Source organism: Cololabis saira, chromosome 18 (assembly GCF_033807715.1).
Source record: "Cololabis saira isolate AMF1-May2022 chromosome 18, fColSai1.1, whole genome shotgun sequence".
NCBI lineage: Eukaryota > Metazoa > Chordata > Actinopteri > Beloniformes > Belonidae > Cololabis > Cololabis saira.
Genome location: NC_084604.1, coordinates 1,223,863 through 1,246,987, shown reverse-complemented (window position 1 = coordinate 1,246,987; position 23,125 = coordinate 1,223,863). Strand labels below are relative to the sequence as shown.

The window sequence follows — 23,125 nt, the reverse complement described above, 5'->3', positions numbered from 1 at the left end:
CTTCCTTCCTTCCTTCCTTTTCTCCCATCCTCCCTTCCTTCTCTTCCTCCTTCCTTGACCCTAAGACAGCACAAGGGTTAAGATTAATTAATTTTTTTTCCGTCTTGGTGGCCCCAATACTTCATCATACAATCAAGTTGGGATGGGATGGCATCGTCAGTTTCTCAATATTACAAGAACATCATGGTCTCAGTCCCGGCACGGCCTCTAAGGGAGGAAACGGCTGAACCTTTCTTCACCACAGCTTTTCAGAGAAGAAAGATACGGTCCCGGTCCTATACACCCCCATCATCCTTTACCGCTCAGAACAGAAAGAACGGACAATGCATCTAGCATCTAAATGTGTTGAAGCATTTTGGTGTCCCCATACTTGAGATGAAAACGGATAAAAGGGCAGAGGAAAGATAAAATCTATGGGGCGACACGAGCAGTGGCCCATGGCGAGGATAACAACCCAGCTGCCCAGGAAATGTTTAAAACCTCCGTCATACAGTCACCTATCGAACTTCGTACCCGTTCTTTACTATTAGGCAAATACAACCACAGATGCACAACATGCTATTTTATCTTATTTTATTTGATTAGTGTAGCATTATTTATTTTTTACGGAAGAGTATTAAGGCCATGCGGGAGAAAAAATATTTGAGAGGGGAAGATTTTTTTTTATTGTGCACTTGATAAAAAAGTCGAAATTTCGAGAAAAAAGTTGAAATGTCGAGAATAATGTTGAAATACAATTTTGTGAATAAAGTCGGAATTTCGAGAATAAGTTGAAAAACATTTCGACTTTTTTCTTGAAATTGTACTTCCTCATTAATGTCAACATTTCAACTTTTTTCTGACATTTCGACTTTTTTATCAAAGTGCATAATGAAAAAAAAATCTTCCTCCTCTAAAATATTATTTTTATGTTTCTCCTGCCTGGCACTAATACTCTTCCGTAATTTTTCAATAATGACGCCAAAGAAAAAAAAAAAATCTAAGAGATACTAAGTACCCCGTTGCTGCTGCCACAGAATTTAGAGGTAAAACAGCAGCTCATCATCAGTCCGTGATGATCTGATCGTCAGCAGCTGAACACAACTGTATAAAACAAGACATCTGGGACGTTTGCTGCCCTGGAAACATTTAGGTGCATGTGAACAAAATGCCAAGAGGGGAAAACATCATCAATGACTACAGAGAAGCAATTATTTGTCAAATCAGTCACAAATCAGTCATGAAAGGGTGATAAAACCACTTACAACGGGTTTGGAGTTCAACGTGTTTCAACGATTGTCCCGGAAGTGGAAAAACATCCTAGACAGTTGTCCGTCTTTGTCGGAGTGGACATCCCGTCTCAGACCCTCCGGGCATCATGTTAAACCTTCGTCCATGACGGCAACAGTAGAAGAAGACTGAACAAGAAGATGGCCAGGAGAAGGTCTCTTCCTCCTAAAAACTCAACTGAGGTTCATAAACCTGCATTTGAACAAACCAAGACCCTTGGAACTATGTCTTATGGACAGATGGAGGTTTCTAGGTGTTCACCTCAATGAATATCCCCAAAACCCCAGTTAACTGAGACAATATTGGAAACAACGGGCCGAAATATCTCCCATGAGAAATGACCACCTCCGGTTATTGTTGCTAAACGTGGTATACCAGTTAATCTATCATGGGGGTACTTGGTGCTGCCCATATCATTTGTAATTTTTGGATTATGACTGTTTAAAAGATCATGGCGTGAAAAAGAAAAGAAAGTATGACATCATTGTTTGTGGTTGTATTTGCTGCATACTAAATCCCCAAAAAGGAGATGATTTTATTTTTTAATACAAATAATGAGGATCAAAAGAGGATTACCAGCACATGACAGTAGAGTGTAGATTACTGAACGTAACTTTGACGTTAAAATGACCACCTATTGTAGGAATCACATTCTTATCCGGGACTTGCTACTGAGGCGTTATCATAATGTGAGTTTTCAATAACGTTACATTCCTGGGTATCAAGGTATCTCATTCGAGGACTTCATGGCCAGTTAAATGTTCTGCCAGTGATCTGGTAAAACTTCTGATTGAAGGGGTGAAAGAACTTCTGTAGTTTTGCCACCACCGACGGGTCCACCTCGGGATGGATGCGGCCCTTGCTGCCGGCCAGGCACTTGTTGAAAACAATATTGAAGCGCAGACAGTAAAATCCTCTGGTGGCATTGAAGTACAGGTTATAGCGGCTGATCCTGGACGGGAGGTTCAGGAAGCGCTCAACAAGTTGCAGCTCTGGCAGTGGGTCCGTGATGAGGCGATCCCCATCTACGATGTGGAACTGCTCGACCGGAAAGTACTTGAGCCAGCGTTCCAGGTGTTTGGTGTAGATGCTGGTCCGGACGGCTTTATACTTCGTGTTTACTTCGCAAGTGTTGGCGTCGATGGCCAGATCCTCAAACTTGTGGTAGGTTTTGTTTTTGCGCTCCTTGCCCTCCAGCACTTGGGTGTAATCGGACACAGCTCTGGTGGTGGGCTCTCTGACGATGATCAGCAGCTTGATGGAAGAGTTCATCTTGAAGATGCGTTCAGGAACCTCCTCGGTGATGAAGTAGGCCGGGCTCTTCTCAATGGTGATCTGATGGGGGAAAGAGAAGGGCATTTTCCCCCTGTACCAGTCGATTCCCCGAGCATAGTTTTTGTCGTTATCAAAGAAGTGGATCTCCTGCGAGGCCTTGACCACTGCCGGATGCAAGTTGAGCATTTCCAGCAGGGCGCGAGTCCCCCTTTGCGGACCCCAATGATGATGGCCCGAGGCAACTGCTGGACGAGGTTGTGCATGCGGATTTGTTCTTTGGTGGCATTGCCCTTACGGAGTTCGTGAAGCAGGCCACGCTTAAATTGCAGGGTGCGGAGAGGGATTTGCTCTGGCTCAGGGGCAGGAAGTCTGCTCTCAATGGGGCAAATGGGCTGCAACCTGAAAGAAAGTACAAGAAAATAGACATCCTCAGTCTCTAAAAGTTCAACAGACTTCTGAGTGTAACAATCATTTCTGCAGCTCTGTGACTAAATGTGCGGAACAGTACCAAAAACATTTCCAGTTAAGGTCAAAACATATGGGCTCAAATTAAAGCCATAAATATTTTGTATCTGTAAATAAACTTTGTACTTGTAGAAATATTTTGTGCATGTGCAAAAAATATTTGTACTTTGTACTACAAAGCTACAAACTCTTTTTTACAAAAGCTACAAACTTTTTTTACAACTACGAATTTTGGCACTGTTTTGACGTGCCAATAATAAGAGCCAATCAGCGATCTTTGGCACGGGTTTCAAAGCGTTCCTGGAGAGCCAATCAGCACATTTCATCGCCTACTGACTAGCCAATCGGCGCTGCACTGCGCACCGACACCGACTAGCAAATGGCAGAAGTGAGTATATTTGGAATTTTTACCAAGGCTATTGTACAACGCACAATATCACAATCAGTGGGTTTTACCCTACAGTTCTTTCTATCAGTTTCTCAGATCATTCTCGTTATGTGGAGGATATGGTCCGATTGGCTAGTCAGTAGGCGATGAAATGTGCTGATTGGCTCTCCAGAAACGCTTTGAAACCCGTGCCAAAGATCGCTGATTGGCTCTTATTATTGGCACGTCAAAACAGTGCCATAATTCGTAGTTGTAAAAACAGTTTCTAGCTTTTGTAAAAAAGGTTCGTAGCTTTGTATATCCAATGTTGCACACAGACAAATTAATTCCACAGCAAAAAAATGTTCTACACATGCACAAAATATTTCTACAAGTACAAATATTTTTTGCACATGCACAAAATATTTCTTCAAGTACAAAGTTTATTTACATTACAAAATATTTATGGCTTTTGAGCCCATAAAAACATCACCACCCAAAGAATTATGAAGCATTTCCCCCAAAATCTGACCAAGTCATAAAACTTTATGAGGTAAAATATTCATCAGTGTTAAGTGTACACAAGCGTAGTGAAAACTGAGGTGGAAAAAGCAATTGGTTCCAAAGGGATCTGAGCCCTCAGACCTGATGGTTGAGAAAAACTGATACGGGTCCGTTTTGTGCACGGGGAACCTTGTTCGGATGCACGGGATCATAATAAAGGGGATTAGGCTTATATTGTTATTCTGAGGAACAAAGTAAAGACATATGCTACCAGTCCAGCTTTAAAACACCGTCCAACAAGACAATGACCCAAAACATAAAATCAGTTTGTTCAAAACTTTAAAAAAAAAAAAAGAATAATCTAAATCAAAATCCTGGTGTGGAATCTGTGGGGAGAGCAACGATTTATGGCAATTCCTTGGAAAACATGAATTGGGATGTGGATGAATTGGAACAATTTGCCACGGAGGAATTAGAGGAGATTATATAGGTTTGTTCATAAAGGGGGTTCATACGTTTGGTCTTAACCCTTGTGCTGAAGGAAGGAAGGAAGGAAGGAAGGAAGGAAGGAAGGAAGGAAGGAAGGAAGGAAGGAAGGAAGGAAGGAAGGAAGGAAGGAAGGAAGATGGAAGGAAGGGTGAAGAGAAGGAAGGGAGGATGGGAGAAAAGAAGAAAGGGAGGAAGGAAGGAAGGAGGGAAGGAAGGAAGGAAGGAAGGAAGGAAGGAAGGAAGGAAGGAAGGAAGGAAGGAAGGAAGGAAGAAAGGAAGGAAGGAAGGAAGGAAGGGAGAAAAGAGGAAGGGAAGAAGGGAGTAAGGAAGGAAGGAAGGGAGAGAGGGAGCAGGAAGGAAGGAAGGAAGGAAGGGAGGAAGGAAGGAAGGGAGAAAACAAGGAAAGAAGGGAAAAAAGAGGAAGGGAAGAAGTGAGTAAGGAAGGAAGGGAGGGAGGGAGCAGGAAGGAATGAAGGAAGGAAGGGAGGGAGCAGGAAGGAAGGAAGAAAGGGAGGGAGCAGGCAGGAAGAAAGGGAGGAAAGGAGCAGGGAGGAAAAGAGGCAGGGAGAAGGAAGGAGAGAGCAGGAGGAAAGAAGGAAGGGAGGGAGAAAAGAAGGAAGAAAGGAAGGGAGAAAAGAAGGAAGGGAGGAAGGAAGGAAGGAAGGAAGGAAGGAAGGAAGGAAGGAAGGAAGGAAGGAAGGAAGGAAGGAAGGAAGGAAGGAAGGGAGGGAGGAAGGGATGGAGGGAGGGAGGGATGGAGTGAGGGAGGGAGGGAGGGAGGGAGGGAAGGAGGGAGCAGGAAGGAAGGAAGGAAGGAAGGAAGGGAGGGAGGAAGGGACGGAGGGAGGGAGGGATGGAGTGAGGGAGGGAGGGAGGGAGGGAGGGAAGGAGGGAGCAGGAAGGAAGGAAGGAAGGAAGGAAGGAAGGAAGGAAGGAAGGAAGGAAGGAAGGAAGGGAGGGAGGAAGGGACGGAGGGAGGAAGGGACGGAGGGAGGGAGGGATGGAGTGAGGGAGGGAGGGAGGGAGGGAGGGAAGGAGGGAGCAGGAAGGAAGGAAGGAACAGGAGAATTAGGTCATTTTGACCCAAAGACAGTACAAGGGTTGAACGTTGGCAGTGGATCGTCCACTCAGTTTTTGGTTTCAGCCAATAATGCAGTCTAGTTGCATTGTTTGTTTTATACTGTATATAAATTGTACACAGGAGACCCAAACACACCAAGACCCTGCCCAGAATGCTGCAGACCCTTCACATGGTGCTGAAATGGTTAGGACTTGTTGGCATGTTGGCAGAGATCTCTCCAGCCCTGTAGCTGCAGGTTGGCGAGCCAGCTGATCTTGTGTCAAGCCCTTTTTTCTGGTTCTTGGCCGGTCCCTCATCAGGCCACTGTTACGGGTTCTTGGCCGGTCCCTCATCAGGCCACTAGTACAGGTTCCTGGCCGGTCCCTCATCAGGACACTAGTACAGTTTCCTGGCTGGTCCCTCATCAGGGGTGTTACAGGTTCTCAGTGGGGTTGCCCCGAAGTGGTGGTCAAAGTTGGGAGGATTTGTTTTTCTTAATTGTTTCTGTGCCTTTGTTTTAATTCTGTAAAAGAAAGGCTGATATTCAACATTATTTCACTTGGATTACTAACAGAATATCATGCAAACATGAACCTTTTCATAAGTGTCCTGTGAAATTGAGGACTTTCTCATGTTACTGTCTGTGCAAAGTTAATCCAGGTCTTGTCCTTGTGAGAGGCTTCTAGCTGAGAAACATAACTTATTAACCCTTGTGCTGTCTCCGCGTCAAGGAAGGAGGAAGGGAAGAAGGGAGGAAAGAAGGAGGGAAGGATGAAAGAAAATAAGGAAGGAAGGAATAAAGAAAAGAAGGAAGGAAGGGAGAAAAAGAAGGGAGAAAAGAAGGAAGGAAAGGAGGGAGAAAAGAAGGAAGGAGGGAGGGAGGAAAGAAGGAAGGAAGGAAGGAAGGAAGGAAGGAAGGAAGGAAGGGAGAAAAGAAGGAGGAAGGAATGGAGAAAAGAAGGAAGAAAGGAAAGAAGGGAGAAAAGAAAGAAGGAAGGAAAGAAGGAAGGAAGGAAGGGAAAAAGAAGGAAGGAAGGGAGAAAAGAAGGAAGGAAGGAAAGAAGGAAGGGAGGAAAGAATGAGGAAGGGAGAACAGAAGGAAGGAAGGAAGGAAGGAAGGGAGAAAAGAAGGAAGGAATGGAGAAAAGAAAGAAGGAAGGAAAGAAGAGAGAAAAGAAGGAAGGAATGGAGAAAAGAAAGAAGGAAGGAAGGAAGAAAGAAAATAAGGAAGGAAGGGAGAAAAAGAAGGAATGAAATAAGAAAGGAAGAAAGAAAAGAAGGGAGGAAAGAAGGAAGGAAGGGAGAAAAGAAGGGAGGAAGGAATGAAGAAAAGAAGGAAGGAAGAAAGAAAAGAAGGAAGGAAGGAATGGAGAAAAGAAAGAAGGAATGGAGAAAAGAAGGAAGGAAGAAAGAAAAGAAAGAAGGGAGGAAAGAAGGAAGGAAGGGAGAAAAGAAGGAAGGAAAGAAGGAAGGAAGGAAGGAAGGAAGGAAGGAAGGAAGGAAGGAAGGAAGGAAGGAAGGAAGGAAGGAAGGAAGGAAGGAAGGAATGGAGAAAAGAAGGAAGGAATGGATAAAAGAAGGAAGGAAGGAAAGGAGAAAAGAAGGAAGGGATGGAGAAAAGAAGGAAGGAAGGAAGGAAGAAAGAAAAGAAGGAAGGAAGGGAGGAAAGAACGAAGGAAGGAAATAAGGAAGGAAGGGAGGAAGAAAGAAAAGAAGGGAGGAAAGAAGGAAGGAAGGGAGAACAGAAGGAAGGAAGGGAGAAAAGAAGGAAGGAAGGGAGAACAGAAGGAAGGGAGGAAAGAACAAAGGAAGGGAGAACAGAAGGAAGGAAGGAAGGAAGAAAAGAAGGAATGAAGGGAGAAAAGAAGGAAGGAAGGGAGAAAAGAAGGAAGGAAGGAAGGAAGGAAGAAAGAAAAGAAGGAAGGAAGGTAGGAAAGAATGAAGGAAGGGAGAAAAAGAAGGAAGGAAATAAGAAAGGAAGGGAGAAAAGAAGGAAGGAAGGAAGAAGGAAAAGAAGGGAGGAAAGAAGGAAGAAAGGGAGAAAAGAAGGAAGAAAGGAAAGAAGGAAGGGAGGAACGAAGGAAGGGAGAAAAGAAGGAAGGAATTGAGAAAAGAAGGAAGGAAGAAAGAAAAGAAGGAAGGGAGGAAAGAAGGAAGGGAGGAAAGAACGAAGGAAGGGAGAACAGTAGGAAGGAAGGAAGGAATGGAGAAAAGAAGGAAGAAAGGAAAGAAGGGAGGAAAGAAGGAAGGAAGGAAATAAGGGAGGAAAGAAGGAAGGAAGGGAAAAAAGAAGGAAGGAAGGAAGAAAAGAAGGAAGGAAGGAAAGAAGGAAGGGAGGAAAGAACGAAGGAAGGGAGAACAGAAGGAAGGAAGGAAGGAAGGAAGGAAGGAATGGAGAAAAGAAGGAAGGAATGGATAAAAGAAGGAAGGAAGGAAAGAAGGGAGAAAAGAAGGAAGGGATGGAGAAAAGAAGGAAGGAAGGAAGGAAGAAAGAAAGAAGGAAGGAAGGAAGGAAGGGAGGAAAGAACGAAGGAAGGAAATAAGGAAGGAAGGGAGGAAGAAAGAAAAGAAGGGAGGAAAGAAGGAAGGAAGGGAGAAAAGAAGGAAGGAAGGGAGAACAGAAGGAAGGGAGGAAAGAACAAAGGAAGGGAGAACAGAAGGAAGGAAGGAAGGAAGAAAAGAAGGAATGAAGGGAGAAAAGAAGGAAGGAAGGAAGGAAGGAAGGAAGGAAGGAAGGAAGGAAGGAAGGAAGGAAGGAAGGAAGGAAGGAAGGAAGGAAGGAAGGAAGGAAGGAAGGAAGAAAGAAAGAAGGAAGGAAGGTAGGAAAGAATGAAGGAAGGGAGAAAAAGAAGGAAGGAAATAAGAAAGGAAGGGAGAAAAAGAAGGAAGGAAGAAAGAAAAGAAGGGAGGAAAGAAGGAAGAAAGGGAGAAAAGAAGGAAGAAAGGAAAGAAGGAAGGGAGGAACGAAGGAAGGGAGAAAAGAAGGAAGGAAGGAAGAAAGAAAAGAAGGGAGGACAGAAGGAAGGAAGGAATAAAGCGAGTAAAGAAGGAAGAAAGGAAAGAAGGAAGGGAGGAACGAAGGAAGGGAGAAAAGAAGGAAGGAATTGAGAAAAGAAGGAAGGAAGAAAGAAAAGAAGGAAGGGAGGAAAGAAGGAAGGGAGGAAAGAACGAAGGAAGGGAGAACAGTAGGAAGGAAGGAAGGAATGGAGAAAAGAAGGAAGGAATGGAGAAAAGAAGGAAGAAAGGAAAGAAGGGAGGAAAGAAGGAAGGAAGGGAAAAAAGAAGGGAGGAAGGAAGGAAGGAAAGAAGGGAGGAAAGAAGGAAGGAAGGGAGAAAAGAAGGAAGGAAAGAAGGAAGGAAGGAAGAAAGAAAAGAAGGGGGGAATGAAGGAAGGAAGGAAAAAAGGGCGTAAAGAAGGAAGGAAGGGAGAAAAGAGGAAGGGAGAAGGAAGGAGAGAGCAGGAGGAAAGAAGGGACAGGAGAAATACCGTATTTTCACGACCATTCGGCGCACCGTGTGAAAAGGCGCACCCTCAGTTTTGTGTGTAATTTTTGGATTTAAAACACATATAAGGCGCACCGACCCAAAAGGCGCAGTCTACACAGACGGAGCTGCACACGCGCGCGCCGTAAAACACACACGCGTGCGCCGCAAAACACACACGCGCGGCAGAACACACACACAAGTGTGCTTATTTAAAAATAGAGCGGGAGCTAAACTTAGTTTGATATTTTATTTCACTTTTCACATCAATCAAACCCTTCAAAGTCTTCATCTTCTGTTTCCGCATTAAAGAATTTTAAAAAACCACTGGGTCGCCGCACATAGACCTGCCTCAGCCACTCGATCATCTCTTCATCCATCCAGCCCTTTTCATTTGCCTTTATAATGACTCCGGCTGGAAAAGTCTCTTTGGGCAATGTTTTTCTTTTAAAAATCACCATCGGCGGCAGTTTCTGTCCATCAGCGTGGCAGGCAAGCACAACAGTAACAGTTGGCACCGTTTCATGAAGCGAAAGCACCAGGACGGACCTCCATGAAAATGTTCAATTTTCATTTCTTCCGCCAGCGCTACTGCTTTCATTCACGTCCGCAACTCACGGGTGCTTCACACGCCCCCTTCTCCCTTTACCGTTCTCATGGTGGCTCCGCCTCACATTACCGTAATACAGGTAATAGAAACGGCGCACCGTTTCATAGGGCGCGCAGCACATTTAAAAAAAAAAAAAAAGAATTTTATGTGCGCCTTATGGTCGCGAAAATACGGTACGTCATTTTGACCCAAAGGGTTAACTGGAACAAACTTCAGTTTCAGGTTGTTGCAGATGTTTTTATACACTGGCAGCTCGCTGAGGCTCCATACATCTATGTTGGGTCTTTGTTGCGCCTGCGAGGGAACGCTTTCTCTTTTTCTGTACAGCCCTTTTTTTCCTCACACCTTAACTGGTTAAGTTTGTGTCAGAAGTGCAGAGTGCAGTCTGTCCCTGGTCCTGAGACCTACATATAACACAAGCGTCTCCCCACTCTCCCACTCCTCCAGTAGCCTGTCAATATCTCAGTTTAATCACAGAACAGACTGGCAGAGTGCTGGCAGCCTGAGGGGGCCGAGGCTGAAGGTCTTCTGTTTTTAAAAGCTTCTCCAGTGCCTGCAGGTAGCGCGACTGTGCCCGGCCAATCACAGAGCCCCACCTGCCCCACCTGCCCCCACCTCCCACATATACTCAGTACACTCACTTCCCCTCTCACAAGGAAGGAGAGGAGGAAAAAGAGAAAAACAAAAAACAACACCAATGACCTGGAGTCCCTGTACAAGTGAAACATTTCCCCCTGAAGAAACGCTTGTGTATCCAGTACTGGAGTTGAGGGGGATGAGGGGGTTGGCATCCCCCCTGAAATAAAAACGGTCCAAATCATCCCCCCCTGAAATAAAAACGGTCCAAATCATCCCCCCTGTAAAACTGCCACCCCTCCTTTCCATCCCTTATGTCATTTCATCAATGAATGTGGTTTTACTGCTATTTCAACATTTAGAGTCATCACCAGAAAAATAACACCAGACAAATAACTTATTTGACAATTTTCACCTGTTTCAAGTAAATTTTCACTTGAAATAAGTAGAAAAATCTGCCAGTGGGACAAGATTTATCTTCTTATTACAAGCAAAAAAATCTTGTTCCACTGGCAGATTTTTCTACTTATTTCAAGTGAAAATCTACTTGAAACAGGTGAAAATTGTTGTTTTTCCAGTGATGAGTCTTGTTTTAAGTGTAATGAGATTTTTTTTTTACTAAAATGAGACATTTTAACTAGAAATAAGACAAATATTCTTGTTAAGATTGTGAGTTTTTAATTTATCAATATTATATTATACAAAGATGGTTATTATTATTATTATTATTAGTATTATTATTAGTATTATTATTATTATGTATAGTATATTATATTATTATTAGTATAGGTATCGGATAGGTGAATGGATGAATGAATGGGATGCCTGGGTCTGGCGCCCTCCGTTGTCGGGCCTGCGCGGGTGTCGCCTTGTTGGGGGGTTCCCTCTCTCCGGGCCCGTCTCCGGTCCCCCCCGCTGCCTCTACGGCGGGGCGCCCCTCTGGTCTTGGAGGGCCACTTTCGTGGGGGACGGGTGCGCCTGCCCGCGTCGGCGGCCGGGGCGGCTCTGTCTCTCCGGGCAGGCTGGCCCCCCTCCGGGTGGGGGTCGTTGGCCTGAAGGGTGAGGGCCTCCTGGCCGCGTGTCCGGCCCGGACCGGGTGGCCGGGGATTGCCTGGGTCGCGGTCCGCCGCCGCGGGGTCCCTGGCTGCTTCTTTCCGCGCCGTGGGGGCCCCGCCCGCGGGCCCCCTCGGCCGCCGCCGGGTGGGGGGGGGGGCCTCGCAGGCGGTGGGTTGCCTCCCTCCTACTTCTCCCCTCTGTGGGGTTGCCGGTGGCCTGGGTTCCGGGCTCTTCCTTGTCGGCCTCTGGTCTCACGGGTGGCGGGGTTGCTCCCCCCCCTCCCCCACTATAGATACACTTCAGGTGGAGCTTTGTTTGGTTTATTACACACACACACACACACACACACACACACACACACACACACACACACACACACACACACACACACACACACACACACACATATAGTCATTTAGTCACATGCATACACACACACACACACACACACACACACACACACACACACACACACACACACACACACACACACACATGCATGATCATATACATACACACACACACACATAGACATACACACTGGCTTGTTCACCTGCATGCTGGCTCTCTAGTTTTTGGGTTTAGGTAGCGGTAGCGATAGCTTAGCTCAGACTGCGATCAGATCTCAAGATTTAGGTCGATTGCTGTTCGTGTTTTGGATGGCTCCGTGCCGGTTTCGTGCTTTGTTTGTGGTTTTTTTGTTGCAGATTTCCAGTGCTTGACGTGTGTCTCCGTGTGTTCCTGCTTCCTGGATTGGCAGTGGATGTCGTCACCACCCCCCCCCACCCCCTCCCCCCCCCCAAAAAAAAAAAAAAAAAAAAAAAAAAAAAAAAAAAAAAAAAAAAACACTGGGTTTGTATGTGTATATTTATGTATGTGTACGCATATGTGTGCGTATATATATGTATATATCACATATAGTAATAATGCACATATATACACTTTTGGTTTCTACCGTCATGGTATCAATCAATAATATGTGTGCAGACAAGGTAAAAAAAAAAAAAAAAAAAAGATTGTGAGTTTTTGCAGTGATCCATGTTACTTATCCTGTGAAGGACAGAGTCATATTGATAAGTTCAGAAAAGTGTTTTTTATTGTTGTGTTTTGATGTATTTGATGTAAGCCCAGTGGATATTTAAAGCTTACAGAAGGCTGCATTTAAAGGAGCTGTATGTAAGAGCAATAATAAAACGAATCCTAAAATGACCCCGATATGTCAACAGACAACAGGCTGCTTCGGCCATGAGGCTGCTTCGGCCATGAAGGACAGGGACTTGAAGGACTACTTGCTGATTGGGTAACGTATTGCGTCACGCATCGCGTCACTTCCTGGTGTTGCGGTCTGTGCTGCTGCCGTCTCACGGCGTTTGCAGGCTCAGATCTCTCCCGACTTTTTATCTAAAACTTAGACTGTTTTCTGGTAAAATAGCACTATATCTGGTACATTACTGTCTTTATTTCAACACTCGCTCATTTTCTCTTCCGTAACTTTCACTGTCACCAATCACCGATACATTTTCTGTCCGTTAGCCTCCGTTAGCATCTTAGCATGGCCGCTCCGGCTCCCACCGCTTCACCTCTTTCCTGCTCAGTGTGTGAAATGTTTAGTTATTCCTCTGCCTCCTTTAGTGAAGACGGTAAGTGCTTAAAGTGTAGCTTATTTGCAGGGCTGGAGGCGAGGCTCAGTCAGTTAGAGGTCCGGTTTGGCCAACTAAACCATAGTCCGAGAGCCTCCTCAGCTAACCAGGCTAAGCTAGCGGCGGACCGGCCCGTAGCAGCTGAGCGTAACCGCTCCCCTGCAGCTCCCGAGCAGCCGGCCAGGCAGGGCAGCTGGGTGACGGTTCGGAGGAAGGGTAGTCTTAAAGGGCTCACGGAACACCACCCGCTTCATGTGTCTAACCGTTTTTCCCCACTCAGCGACACATCTGTTGAGAAACAGACCCTGGTGATTGGAGACTCTATTGTGAGACATGTGAAGCCGACTCCAGAGACCTTAGTTAGGTGTATCCCGGGGGCCAGAGCGGGCGACATAGAAGCAAATTTGAAGCTACTGGCAAAGGGTAATCGTAAATATGGTAAAGTTATCATCAATGTCGGAGCTAATGACTCCCGTCTTCGCCAGTCGGAAGTAACCAGAATGAATATTGTCTCGGTGTGTAACTTCGCCAAGACCATGTCGGACTCTGTAGGTTTTTCTGGCCCCCTCCCCAATCTGACCAGCGATGACATGTTTAGTCGCATGCTCTCGCTCCGCCGCTGGTTGTCTCAGTGGTGTTCAGAAAACGACGTGGACTTTATTGACAACTGGGAGACATTCTGGGGAAAGCCCGGTCTGATTAGAAGGGACGGCATTCATCCCACCCGGGATGGTGCAGCTCTTATGTCTAGAAATCTGGCCAATGTTATTAGACACTCCCCCTGACAATGCAGGGTCCAGGCCAGGATGCAGAGCTGTAGTTTAACAGGGCTGGAGGCGAGGCTTAGTCAGTTAGAGGTGCCTAGCAAAATAGAAGTGGTTGCAGTTCCCCGCCCTCCAAAAGTTCACCAGGTGCAGCGTTATAGAGGCGTTAACCAAGATAACCTTGTAAAAATTAAAACCAATGTACATTTGGTACCAATTACAGACCTAAAAATTAGATGCGGACTACTAAATATACGATCATTAAGCTCTAAGTCTCTGTTAGTAAATGATATAATTACAGAGAGCAGGAGTGATATTTTCTGCTTAACAGAAACATGGTTACAGGAGGAAGAGTATGTTAGTTTGAATGAATCAACTCCGCCCGGCTACTTTAATCATCACATTCCTAGAAGCACGGGCCGAGGCGGAGGAGTCGCAGCAATTTATAACTCCGGTCTCGAAACAAAAATTGAACCTAAGTGCAACTATAATACATTTGAAAGCCTCATGCTTGGTCTGAGTTGTGTTAGTGGTAGTGTACCGGCCCCCTGCTGGTGCGTATCTGGAGTTTTTGTCTGAATTTTCAGATTTCCTTTCTGGATTATTGATCAGCACAGATAAATTCATCATAGTGGGTGATTTTAACATTCATATGGATGTTGAAAGCGATAATCTTAAATTAGCCTTCGATTCTCTTCTAGAATCAATGGGTATCTCACAAAAAGTGGATAAACCGACGCACTGTTTTAATCATACTCTCGATCTCGTTCTCACCTACGGTGTTGAAACTGATGGTCTGTTGGTGTCACCTGTAAACTCCCTTTTATCCGACCATTACTTAATAACGTTTGAATTTAATTTTGTTGATGTTGAAGTGCAAAATAGGAGGTATTATTTTAGCAGATGTTTGTCTGATGAAGTTATTGTTAAATTTAGGGAGGCCATTGCTTATCTTACGACAGTGCGAAATAGTGATGTAGTCGAGGCCAGTGACCTGGGTTCTACCTCTGCAGATGTTGATTTCCTTGCTAGTAACACTGCTGATTTGTTGCATTCAGCTTTAGATGAAGTTGCTCCTTTGAAAAGGAGGGTTTCTAGCCACAGGAGCTTAACTCCCTGGTATAATTCAGATATCCGCATGTTGAAACAAAACGTGCGTAAAATGGAAAGGAAGTGGTACTCTTGTAGGTCTGTAGACTCTCATCGTGAATGGAAAGATATTCTAATAGTATATAAAAAAGCCATTCGCAAAGCCAGAACAGCTTATTATTCAACGTTGATAGAGGATAACAAAAGTAACCCACGTTTTCTGTTCAGCACTGTAGCCAGGCTGACAAAGAGTCACAACTCTGTTGAGCCGTGCATTCCTGCAGCTCTCAGTAGTGAGGACTTTATGGGCTTCTTCAACAGTAAAATCGCGAGAATTAGAGAAGAAATCAACCAGCCGGTTGTAGGTGTTTCTTCAGCTTTAGCGACTTCCCTAGGCTCTGACTTGTCTCTAGACTGTTTTGATCCTATAGACCTCCCTGAGCTGACTTCACTCGTCAATAGAGCTAAGTCAACCACATGTATGTTAGACCCCATCCCGACTCGACTATTCAAACATATTTTTTCTCTTATTGGTACGACAATACTGGACCAAATTAACTTATCCCTAAGTTTAGGATATGTACCACAGGTTTTCAAAGTCGCAGTAATTAAACCTTTACTTAAAAAACCTTCTCTTGACCCAGACACCTTAGCTAATTATAGACCAATTTCCAACCTTCCATTTGTGTCTAAAATTCTGGAAAAGGCAGTTTCAAGCCAGTTATGTGACTATTTGTATAGAAATGATCTGTTTGAAGTCTTTCAGTCAGGGTTCAGAATGCATCATAGCACAGAGACAGCACTTGTTCGAGTCACGAATGACCTCCTTATGGCCTCAGATAAGGGATTAGTGTCCATACTGGTTCTACTGGACCTCAGTGCTGCTTTTGACACTATAGATCATGGCATTTTACTGCACAGGTTAGAGCATGTTGTTGGGATTAAAGGGACAGCTCTATGTTGGTTTAAATCATACCTATCTGACAGGTTCCAGTTTGTTCATGTACATGAGGTTTCTTCAGAACAGTCAAGGGTCTGTTATGGTGTTCCGCAGGGTTCAGTGCTAGGGCCAATCTTGTTCAGTTTATACATGCAGCCGTTGGGAAGTATAATCCAGAATCACGGCATACAATTTCATTGTTATGCTGATGATACGCAGCTCTATTTGTCTATGAAGCCGGATGAAACAGAACCGTTAGTTAAACTTCAGGCATGTCTTAGGGACATCAAGGACTGGATGTCCAGAAATTTCCTGCTTCTAAATTCAGATAAAACAGAGGTTATCATTCTTGGTCCAGAGCATCTTAGGAAGGGATTAGATGGTGTTGCGATGGCTTCCAGTGCAACTGTGAGAAATCTTGGTGTTATTTTCGATCAGGATTTGTCGTTTAAACCATATGTCAATCAGGTTTGTAAAATAGCCTTTTTCCATCTCCGTAATATTGCAAAGATTAGGAAAATCCTCTCACAGAGTGATGCAGAAAAACTAGTTCATGCGTTTGTATCTTCTAGACTAGATTACTGTAATGTGTTGTTAGCAGGATGTCCAAGTAATTTGCTGAATAGGCTCCAGCTGATCCAAAATGCAGCAGCACGAGTACTGACAGGAATTAGCAGGAGAGACCACGTCTCTCCAGTGTTAGCGTCGCTCCATTGGTTACCCGTAAAATTCAGAATCCAATTTAAAATTTTATTACTTGCGTATAAAGCCCAAAACGGCTTAGCTCCGCATTATTTGCAAGACCTGATAGTGCCTTATGTTCCTGTCAGAGCTCTCCGTTCTCAGAGTGCAGGTTTACTCGTAGTTCCTAGAGTATCTAAATGTAGATTTGGAGGGCGGGCGTTCTGCTATCAGGCGCCACTACTATGGAACCAACTTCCAATCTGGGTTAAGGGGGCTGACACCACCTCCACCTTTAAAACTAAACTTAAAACATTTCTGTTTAGTAAAGCCTATAGTTAGTGTTTAGTAAACCTCTAGCTGGTGTTGGTAAATCTCTAGGTAGTGTAAACTTTTAGTGTGTCAGAGTCGCTCCTGTGGTTTCTTGTGCTGGCCCCCCCTTCTCCTCCCTTTTCTCTCTTTTGTCCATGTTGCAGCATCCTTTGCCGGACACCGGAACCTGCAGTGTGGGAGTGAGGGGGGCAGGGTAACGGCCCCTTTTGGGCGGGGGAGAATGTTCGTCCCTCAAGACTCCTCTCCCTGGCCCTGCCCCTTCTCAACCTTTCCCCGACCCTGCACCCCAACCTGGGACTTGATGATTGGGCCGGAGCTTCGGGAGCTGCGTGCTGGCCTGCGGTCCCCACCCCTGGTCATCCCGTTGCTGGCCCCCCCTTCTCCTCCCTTTTCTCTCTTTTGTCCTGCAGGTGGCCGTGGGTGGCTTGTAGCTTGCATTACGGAGCACAAGTCTTTTCCTGACCCTGCACCCCAACCTGGGACTTGCTGATTGGGCCGGAGCTTCGGGAGCTGTGTGCTGGCCTGCGGTCCCCACCCCCGGTCATCCCGTTGCTGCTTCCACCTGCCTGCTGTGCTGTTGCCGTCCCTGACCCACCAGTCTGGCCCTCGGCAGGAGGGTCCCCCCTGATGAGCCTGGTCCTGCTCAAGGTTTCTTCCCTCCTAAAGGGGAGTTTTTCCTTGCCACTGTTTGGCTTAAGGTTTTTCTCCCACTAGGGGAGTTTTTACCTGCCATTGTTTATGTAATAACTGCTCGGGGGTCATGTTCTGGGTATGGGTCTCTGTAAAGCGTCTAGAGACAACTCTGTTGTATTAGACGCTATATAAATAAAATTGAATTGAATTGAATTGAGACATTTAGAAATCATGTTCATTTCAAATACTTATGTCACTGACAACAGCACTCGCCGCTCAACAATATTTTGAAAGTGACTGTAGTACCAGTTTTGGACATTTCTTACAGAAGGCTGCATTTAACTGCTGCTATGTCATTCCTGCAGTATTTCTGCAGGTGTTTTGGTCACTGCTATTATTTGTAATTTATTATATTATTTGTAATCAGCACAAATTATCTGTCCCCATATGATCAAATCCACCATCCCCCCTGATTGTTTTTTACAACTCGAGTACTGGTGTAACATCCCGGTAAATACTGCCATCTGGTGTTTCCTGCACCTCATCTCCCTCTCACCAACGCCCACAGGGGCTGCGTCTAATGGAGCTTTTACACTAGTACCGACTCCTTTTGCTCTTGTTTCTTTTCACCACCCAGATGAGAAGTAGGAGGTTGGAGAGAAGCTGCTGTGATGTATTTGATTGTTTATCTAAACGGAGAAGACACCAACACTAAAGATGTAGAACCTGGAGGAGATGATAGATGTGCTGCTGGGTCTGTGACTTCTGTTTGATATCAAGTTAAAAAATGAGAGTGAGAGAAGCTTCAAGCAGCAACGCTTTAAAAAAAAACTAATTTCTCTCTGCGCTGCTGAAAAGTCAGCTGGAGCCGTGAGCAGCTATGAAGAGACAGAGCTCCTGGTGGATCTGGTCGTTCCTTATCTCCGTCTAGATCCCTTTTTAATTCTCTCCTCAGCACCAGGTTTATGAACATCTGACCCTCAGAGTTGGATCACCAAACAGACTTCTGCTGGTTGAATAAAATGAACCAGAATCCGTCAGAGTCTCTTTCTCTGATTTCCTCCTCCTGACTCAGACGTCTGACTCCAACCCCCCGACCAATCGGTGGTCTGTAGTGTGATGATGTCAGATACAGCCGACTCAGCAGCTTAGAACCTCGGCAGAATAGTTACAGAAAGGTATCTACTCGGTACGTTAGACCCTGGTGGAAAAGAACCAAACCAAGACGAGTCGAGTCGGACTGAGTAGGTGCTAGTGGAAAAGCTCCATAATGGGCGGCTGATATAGTTCAACCACTCTGTGCCAGCGAGCTCCCCCGAGTGTTTCCTGCTGGTAGGAAGTTTGCCTGACCAGTCACCCCCCCTCCCCCTCGTAGCCATGTAGTAATAAGCATAGACATATATACACAGACGCCGCATCCAGTGGTTTTGCTGTTGCTGTGATACGTCAACGTTGCCGCCATATTGGATGTTCAAGACTGCGCTGTAAACTAATACAAGTAAATGGACTTATTTTCATAAAGCGTCTTTCTACAAAGAAATGTACGTTTTACGTCTCATTTATTCATTCACACACGCACTAATATACTTGGGAAACAGTTAGGCACCAAATATAATATATTTAATTTTCTCAGATGGCAAAAATAAGAACTTTATTGATCCCACATAGGAGTAATTCATGTTATTCACTGACGGCTCTAGGACGGCTCTGGAACGTGTGCTGGACATGCTTTAACCCTGGTACTGTCTTTGGGTCAAAATGACCTCATTCTCCTTCCTCTTTTCTCCCTCCTTCCTCTTTTCTCCCTCCTTCCTTCCTTCCTTCCTTCCTTCCTTCCTTCCTTCCTTCCTTCCTTCCTTCCTTCCTTCCTTCCTTCCTTCCTTCCTTCCTTCCTTCCTTCCTTCCTTCCTTCCTTCCTTCCTTCCTTCCTTCCTTCCTTCCATCCTTCCTTCCTTCCTTCCTTCCTTCCTTCCTTCCTTCCTTCCTTCCTTCCTTCCTTCCTTCCTTCCTTCCTTCCTTCTTTTCTCCCTTCCTTCCTTCTTTTCTCCCTTCTTTCTTCCTTCTTTTCTTCCTTCTTTTCTTCCTTCCTTCCTTCTTTCTCCCTTCTTTCTTCCTTCTTTTCTCCCTTCCTTCCTCCCTTCTTTCCTTCCTTCTTTCCTCCCTTCCTTCCTTCTTTTTTCCCCTTCCTTCCTTCTTTTTTCCCCTTCCTTCCTTCCTCCCTTTTTTCCTTCCTTCTTTTCTCCCTTCCTTCCTTCTTTCCTCCCTTCCTTCCTTCTTTCCTCCCTTTTTTCCTTCCTTCTTTTCTCCCTCCCTTCCTTCTTTCCTCCCTTCCTTCCTTCTTTCCTCCCTTTTTTCCTTCCTTCTTTCCTCCCTTCCTTCCTTCTTTCCTCCCTTCCTTCCTTCTTTCCTCCCTTCCTTCCTTCTTTCCTCCCTTCTTCCCTTCCTCCTTCCTTGACCTGAAGACAGCCTAAGGGTTAAAAACGTACAATGTGAAGGAGAATGTGTTTCCGGTCATGATTCAGGAGAGGAGGAAATGTTTGGATGCCAGTTTTATACCAGGTGTGATAACTTGAAATGTCTTCACAGTGTTGACTTATTCTTCTCAGAAAAAAACGTTTCCCCTTGTAAGTTGCCTTTCCAAAGTGTTGTCTCAGAACTCTGCGTTGACGACCTACCTATCCAAAGTCCCAACCCTGGCCACCAGATAGAGGACGCTGCCGATGGCGAGGCTGCCCAGGACCAAGAGCTTCTGTCTCAGCAGTGCCTGCTGTTGGAAGAGCATGGCCCTCCATCAATCTTCAGGACTGCGTCTTCAGCCTGTAGAGACCGGGACATAAAGCACTCGTCACTCGTCGAAGACGGTCACACCATGTTCATTAAAACCCTCTCAATCAAACAGTGATTGGCTGTGCTCACACGTGGCTGCAAATGTAGCAGTGTCATTAGAGGAAACGCTCACTTCCAAACCGCCACATTCTTACAGAGAGCCGGCCCAAGGCATGAGCCAACTAAGCAGCTGCTTAGGGCCCCGTCACTATTATCAAGATAGTATTGCAAATTACCATTGAATGACAGATTATTCATTTTGTTTAAAGAAGAATAATTCCTAATATTTGAAGATTTCAACAGTACGGACGGGGGCTGGAAGAGGAAGAGGTGGGTGTTCTGGATGCTAGGAGTGGACCGGAGAGGGAGAGGACACGCCTGTTCTTCGCTTGGTCCAGAGAAGAAGAACTGGTGCCGCTTATAGTTCACCATGTTAGACTGGGATCCACAATAATAAGCGATGAGTGGCAGGCAGAGGTGGTAGTAACGAGTTACATTTACTCCCTTACATTTACTTCAGTAAGTTTTGGGACATTTTGTACTTTTAGGAGTAGTTTTGAATCACTATACTTTTTACTTTTACTTGAGTAGATTTGTGAAGAAGAAACTGTTCCTCTTCCTCCGCTACATTAGGCTACGTTGAGCTGTTACTTTTCTTTTATCCCTTTTATCAACGTACGCGTCAATCTCATGACATCACTGGGTGATTCTTTGGGAAAAATGTTTGTTTTTGCATGTTTTGTCACATTTACACAGACTCAAACACACACAGAGTTTCTATGAGTTCATGTTTGTTCTAGTTCTGCCTGGTTAAAAAAGAAAAGTACAAAGGCTGGAAATTTTGTGCTACTTGTGCTTAATTTATTTTTGTATTCAGTTATTTTTATTATTTTTTAAAGTACTTGAATTTACTTTAAGGTTATTTTAATTTAAGCTATTTTTTATTAATTTTAATTTATTTTATTAATTTGTATACTGTTGTATACTGTTGTTCTGCTCAGTATGTGTCAATAAATGAAACAATGTTCAACATTTCATCCGTGGTGTTTCTTTGGTAAAAACACAGAAAAGCCTGTGGGAGAAACAAGGTTGAGGTATAAAAATGTGATACTTTAAATATCACATAAATTACGGTTCCATCCACTTGCTGTTCTACAAAGTTTCACTGGTATTAGTTTGGTATTAGTTTGGTATTAGTAGATGGTTCAAAAACTATTAACTGATCTGTAAAGTGTGAGTTCATATATGAGTTAAGTATTAGTTATTATGTTATGTGTGTTACTGGGACGTTATTCTAAAGTTGCAACTATTCCTCATTTACTGACAATTAATAAATGAGGAATAGTTGCAACTTTGGAATAACGTCCCAATAACGTATATAAACTATTCACTGATTCTTAACAAGTCTTTAACTGATACCTTACAAGTCATTAGTAAGTGATTTACTCATGATCTATTACTAATTTATAAGATATAGGTATAAATCATTAACATACAGTTAACAAGTCATTCATAACTGGTTAACTAACAGCTTGTAAGTTATCTATTGACTATCTATAAGGCACAGTTATAAATCATTAACAAACTGTTAACTGTTATTTAGTCATTTATAACTCATTAACTATCAGTTTACTAATGACATATTAACTATCTATAAGCATCATTATGAATCCTTAACAGACTGTTTTTATTGTAATTAATTAACTGTGTAATTAACTGTTTACTTATGATCTATTAAGTAGTTATAACAGATAGTTATTATAAAGTGCTGCGTCGCAGGTATTTTGAAGTGTCTAACAAATAACAAAAGTGCTGTGAATGTTTGTACTGCTTTGTGAAGCATCTAAACTAATCTAGACTAATCTAGACTAATCTAGACTAATCTAAACTAATCTAAACGACGACGACTAGACGACCCCCCCCCCCCACCTCTGGTCATCCCGCTGCTGCTTCCACCTGCCTGCTGTGTGCTGTCGACGTCCCTGACTCCCCCAGTCTGGCCTTCGGCAGGAGGGTCCCCCCTTATGAGCCTGGTCCTGCTCAAGGTTTCTTCCCTCCTAAAGGGGAGTTTTTCCTTGCCACTGTTTGGCTTAAGGCTTTTCTCCCACTAAGGGAGTTTTTACCTGCCATTGTTTATATAATAATTGCTCGGGGGTTTATGTTTATGTTTATGTTTATGTTCATGTTCTGGATCTCTGGAAAGCGTCTAGAGACAACATCTGTTGTATTAGACGCTATATAAATAAAATTGAATTGAATTGAATTAAACTAATCTAAACTAGTCTAAACTAATCTAGACTAGTCTAAACACCCGGGTGTTGAACGGGAGACTCATTTAGAGGTGATTTATGGAAAGTGTGGGTTTGCTGAGTGTTGGTGCGTTTATGCCACAGGCTTTGAGAAAATGTGAGAAGGTTCAAACATGGGGAAACAACTGTCATGGAAGCAAGTTGTTCTTTTTTAAATTCAGAACAGACATACCAGTTGTTGTTTGGACTTCCCTTCACAAGGACGTGCTGGTCCTGATACAGGACGGTCTCAGAAAATTAGAATATTGTGATTTTCTGTAATGCAATTACAAAAACATAAATGTCATACATTCTGGATTCATTACAAATCAACTGAAATATTGCAAGCCTTTTATTATTTTAATATTGATGATTATGGCTTACAGTTTAAGATTAAGATTCCCAGAATATTCACATTTACAGATAGGATATTTGAGTTTTCTTAAGCTGCATTACAGAAAATAAAGGACTTTATCACAATATTCTAATTTTCTGAGACAGTCCTGTAGAAGGTCATGTTGTGGAGGATGTTTTCCACTCTTTCAGTCTTCACAGGAAATAGTCATTTGTCTCTTCGCCCACGAGAGGGCGCCACATCCTTTCACACCGCTGGACGCCAGAGACGTTTCCCTCTCTGATTTAAGGAGACAAGTCTGGAATCTGAACCCTCTGTAAATCTGGAAGTCCAATGTGTCAGCAGCACACAACAGTCATGTGGAAGCAGCAGCGGGATGACCAGAGGTGTGGAGCTTTTTTTGTGGAAAGTTGAATAAACAT

General features: G+C 44.2%; 1 protein-coding gene across 1 annotated transcript; it reads right to left on the bottom strand.

The window, feature by feature from the left end:
* Positions 1 to 1,404: 1,404 nt before the first annotated feature.
* LOC133464863 (heparan sulfate glucosamine 3-O-sulfotransferase 5-like) lies at positions 1,405 to 22,582 on the bottom strand. Its single transcript, XM_061747052.1, is given in 4 exon segments — positions 1,405 to 2,747; positions 2,750 to 2,943; positions 19,910 to 20,051; positions 22,542 to 22,582. Coding segments are annotated over 3 exon segments (1,035 nt in total). The 5' UTR covers positions 20,017 to 20,051; positions 22,542 to 22,582; the 3' UTR covers positions 1,405 to 2,013.
* Positions 22,583 to 23,125: the final 543 nt, after the last annotated feature.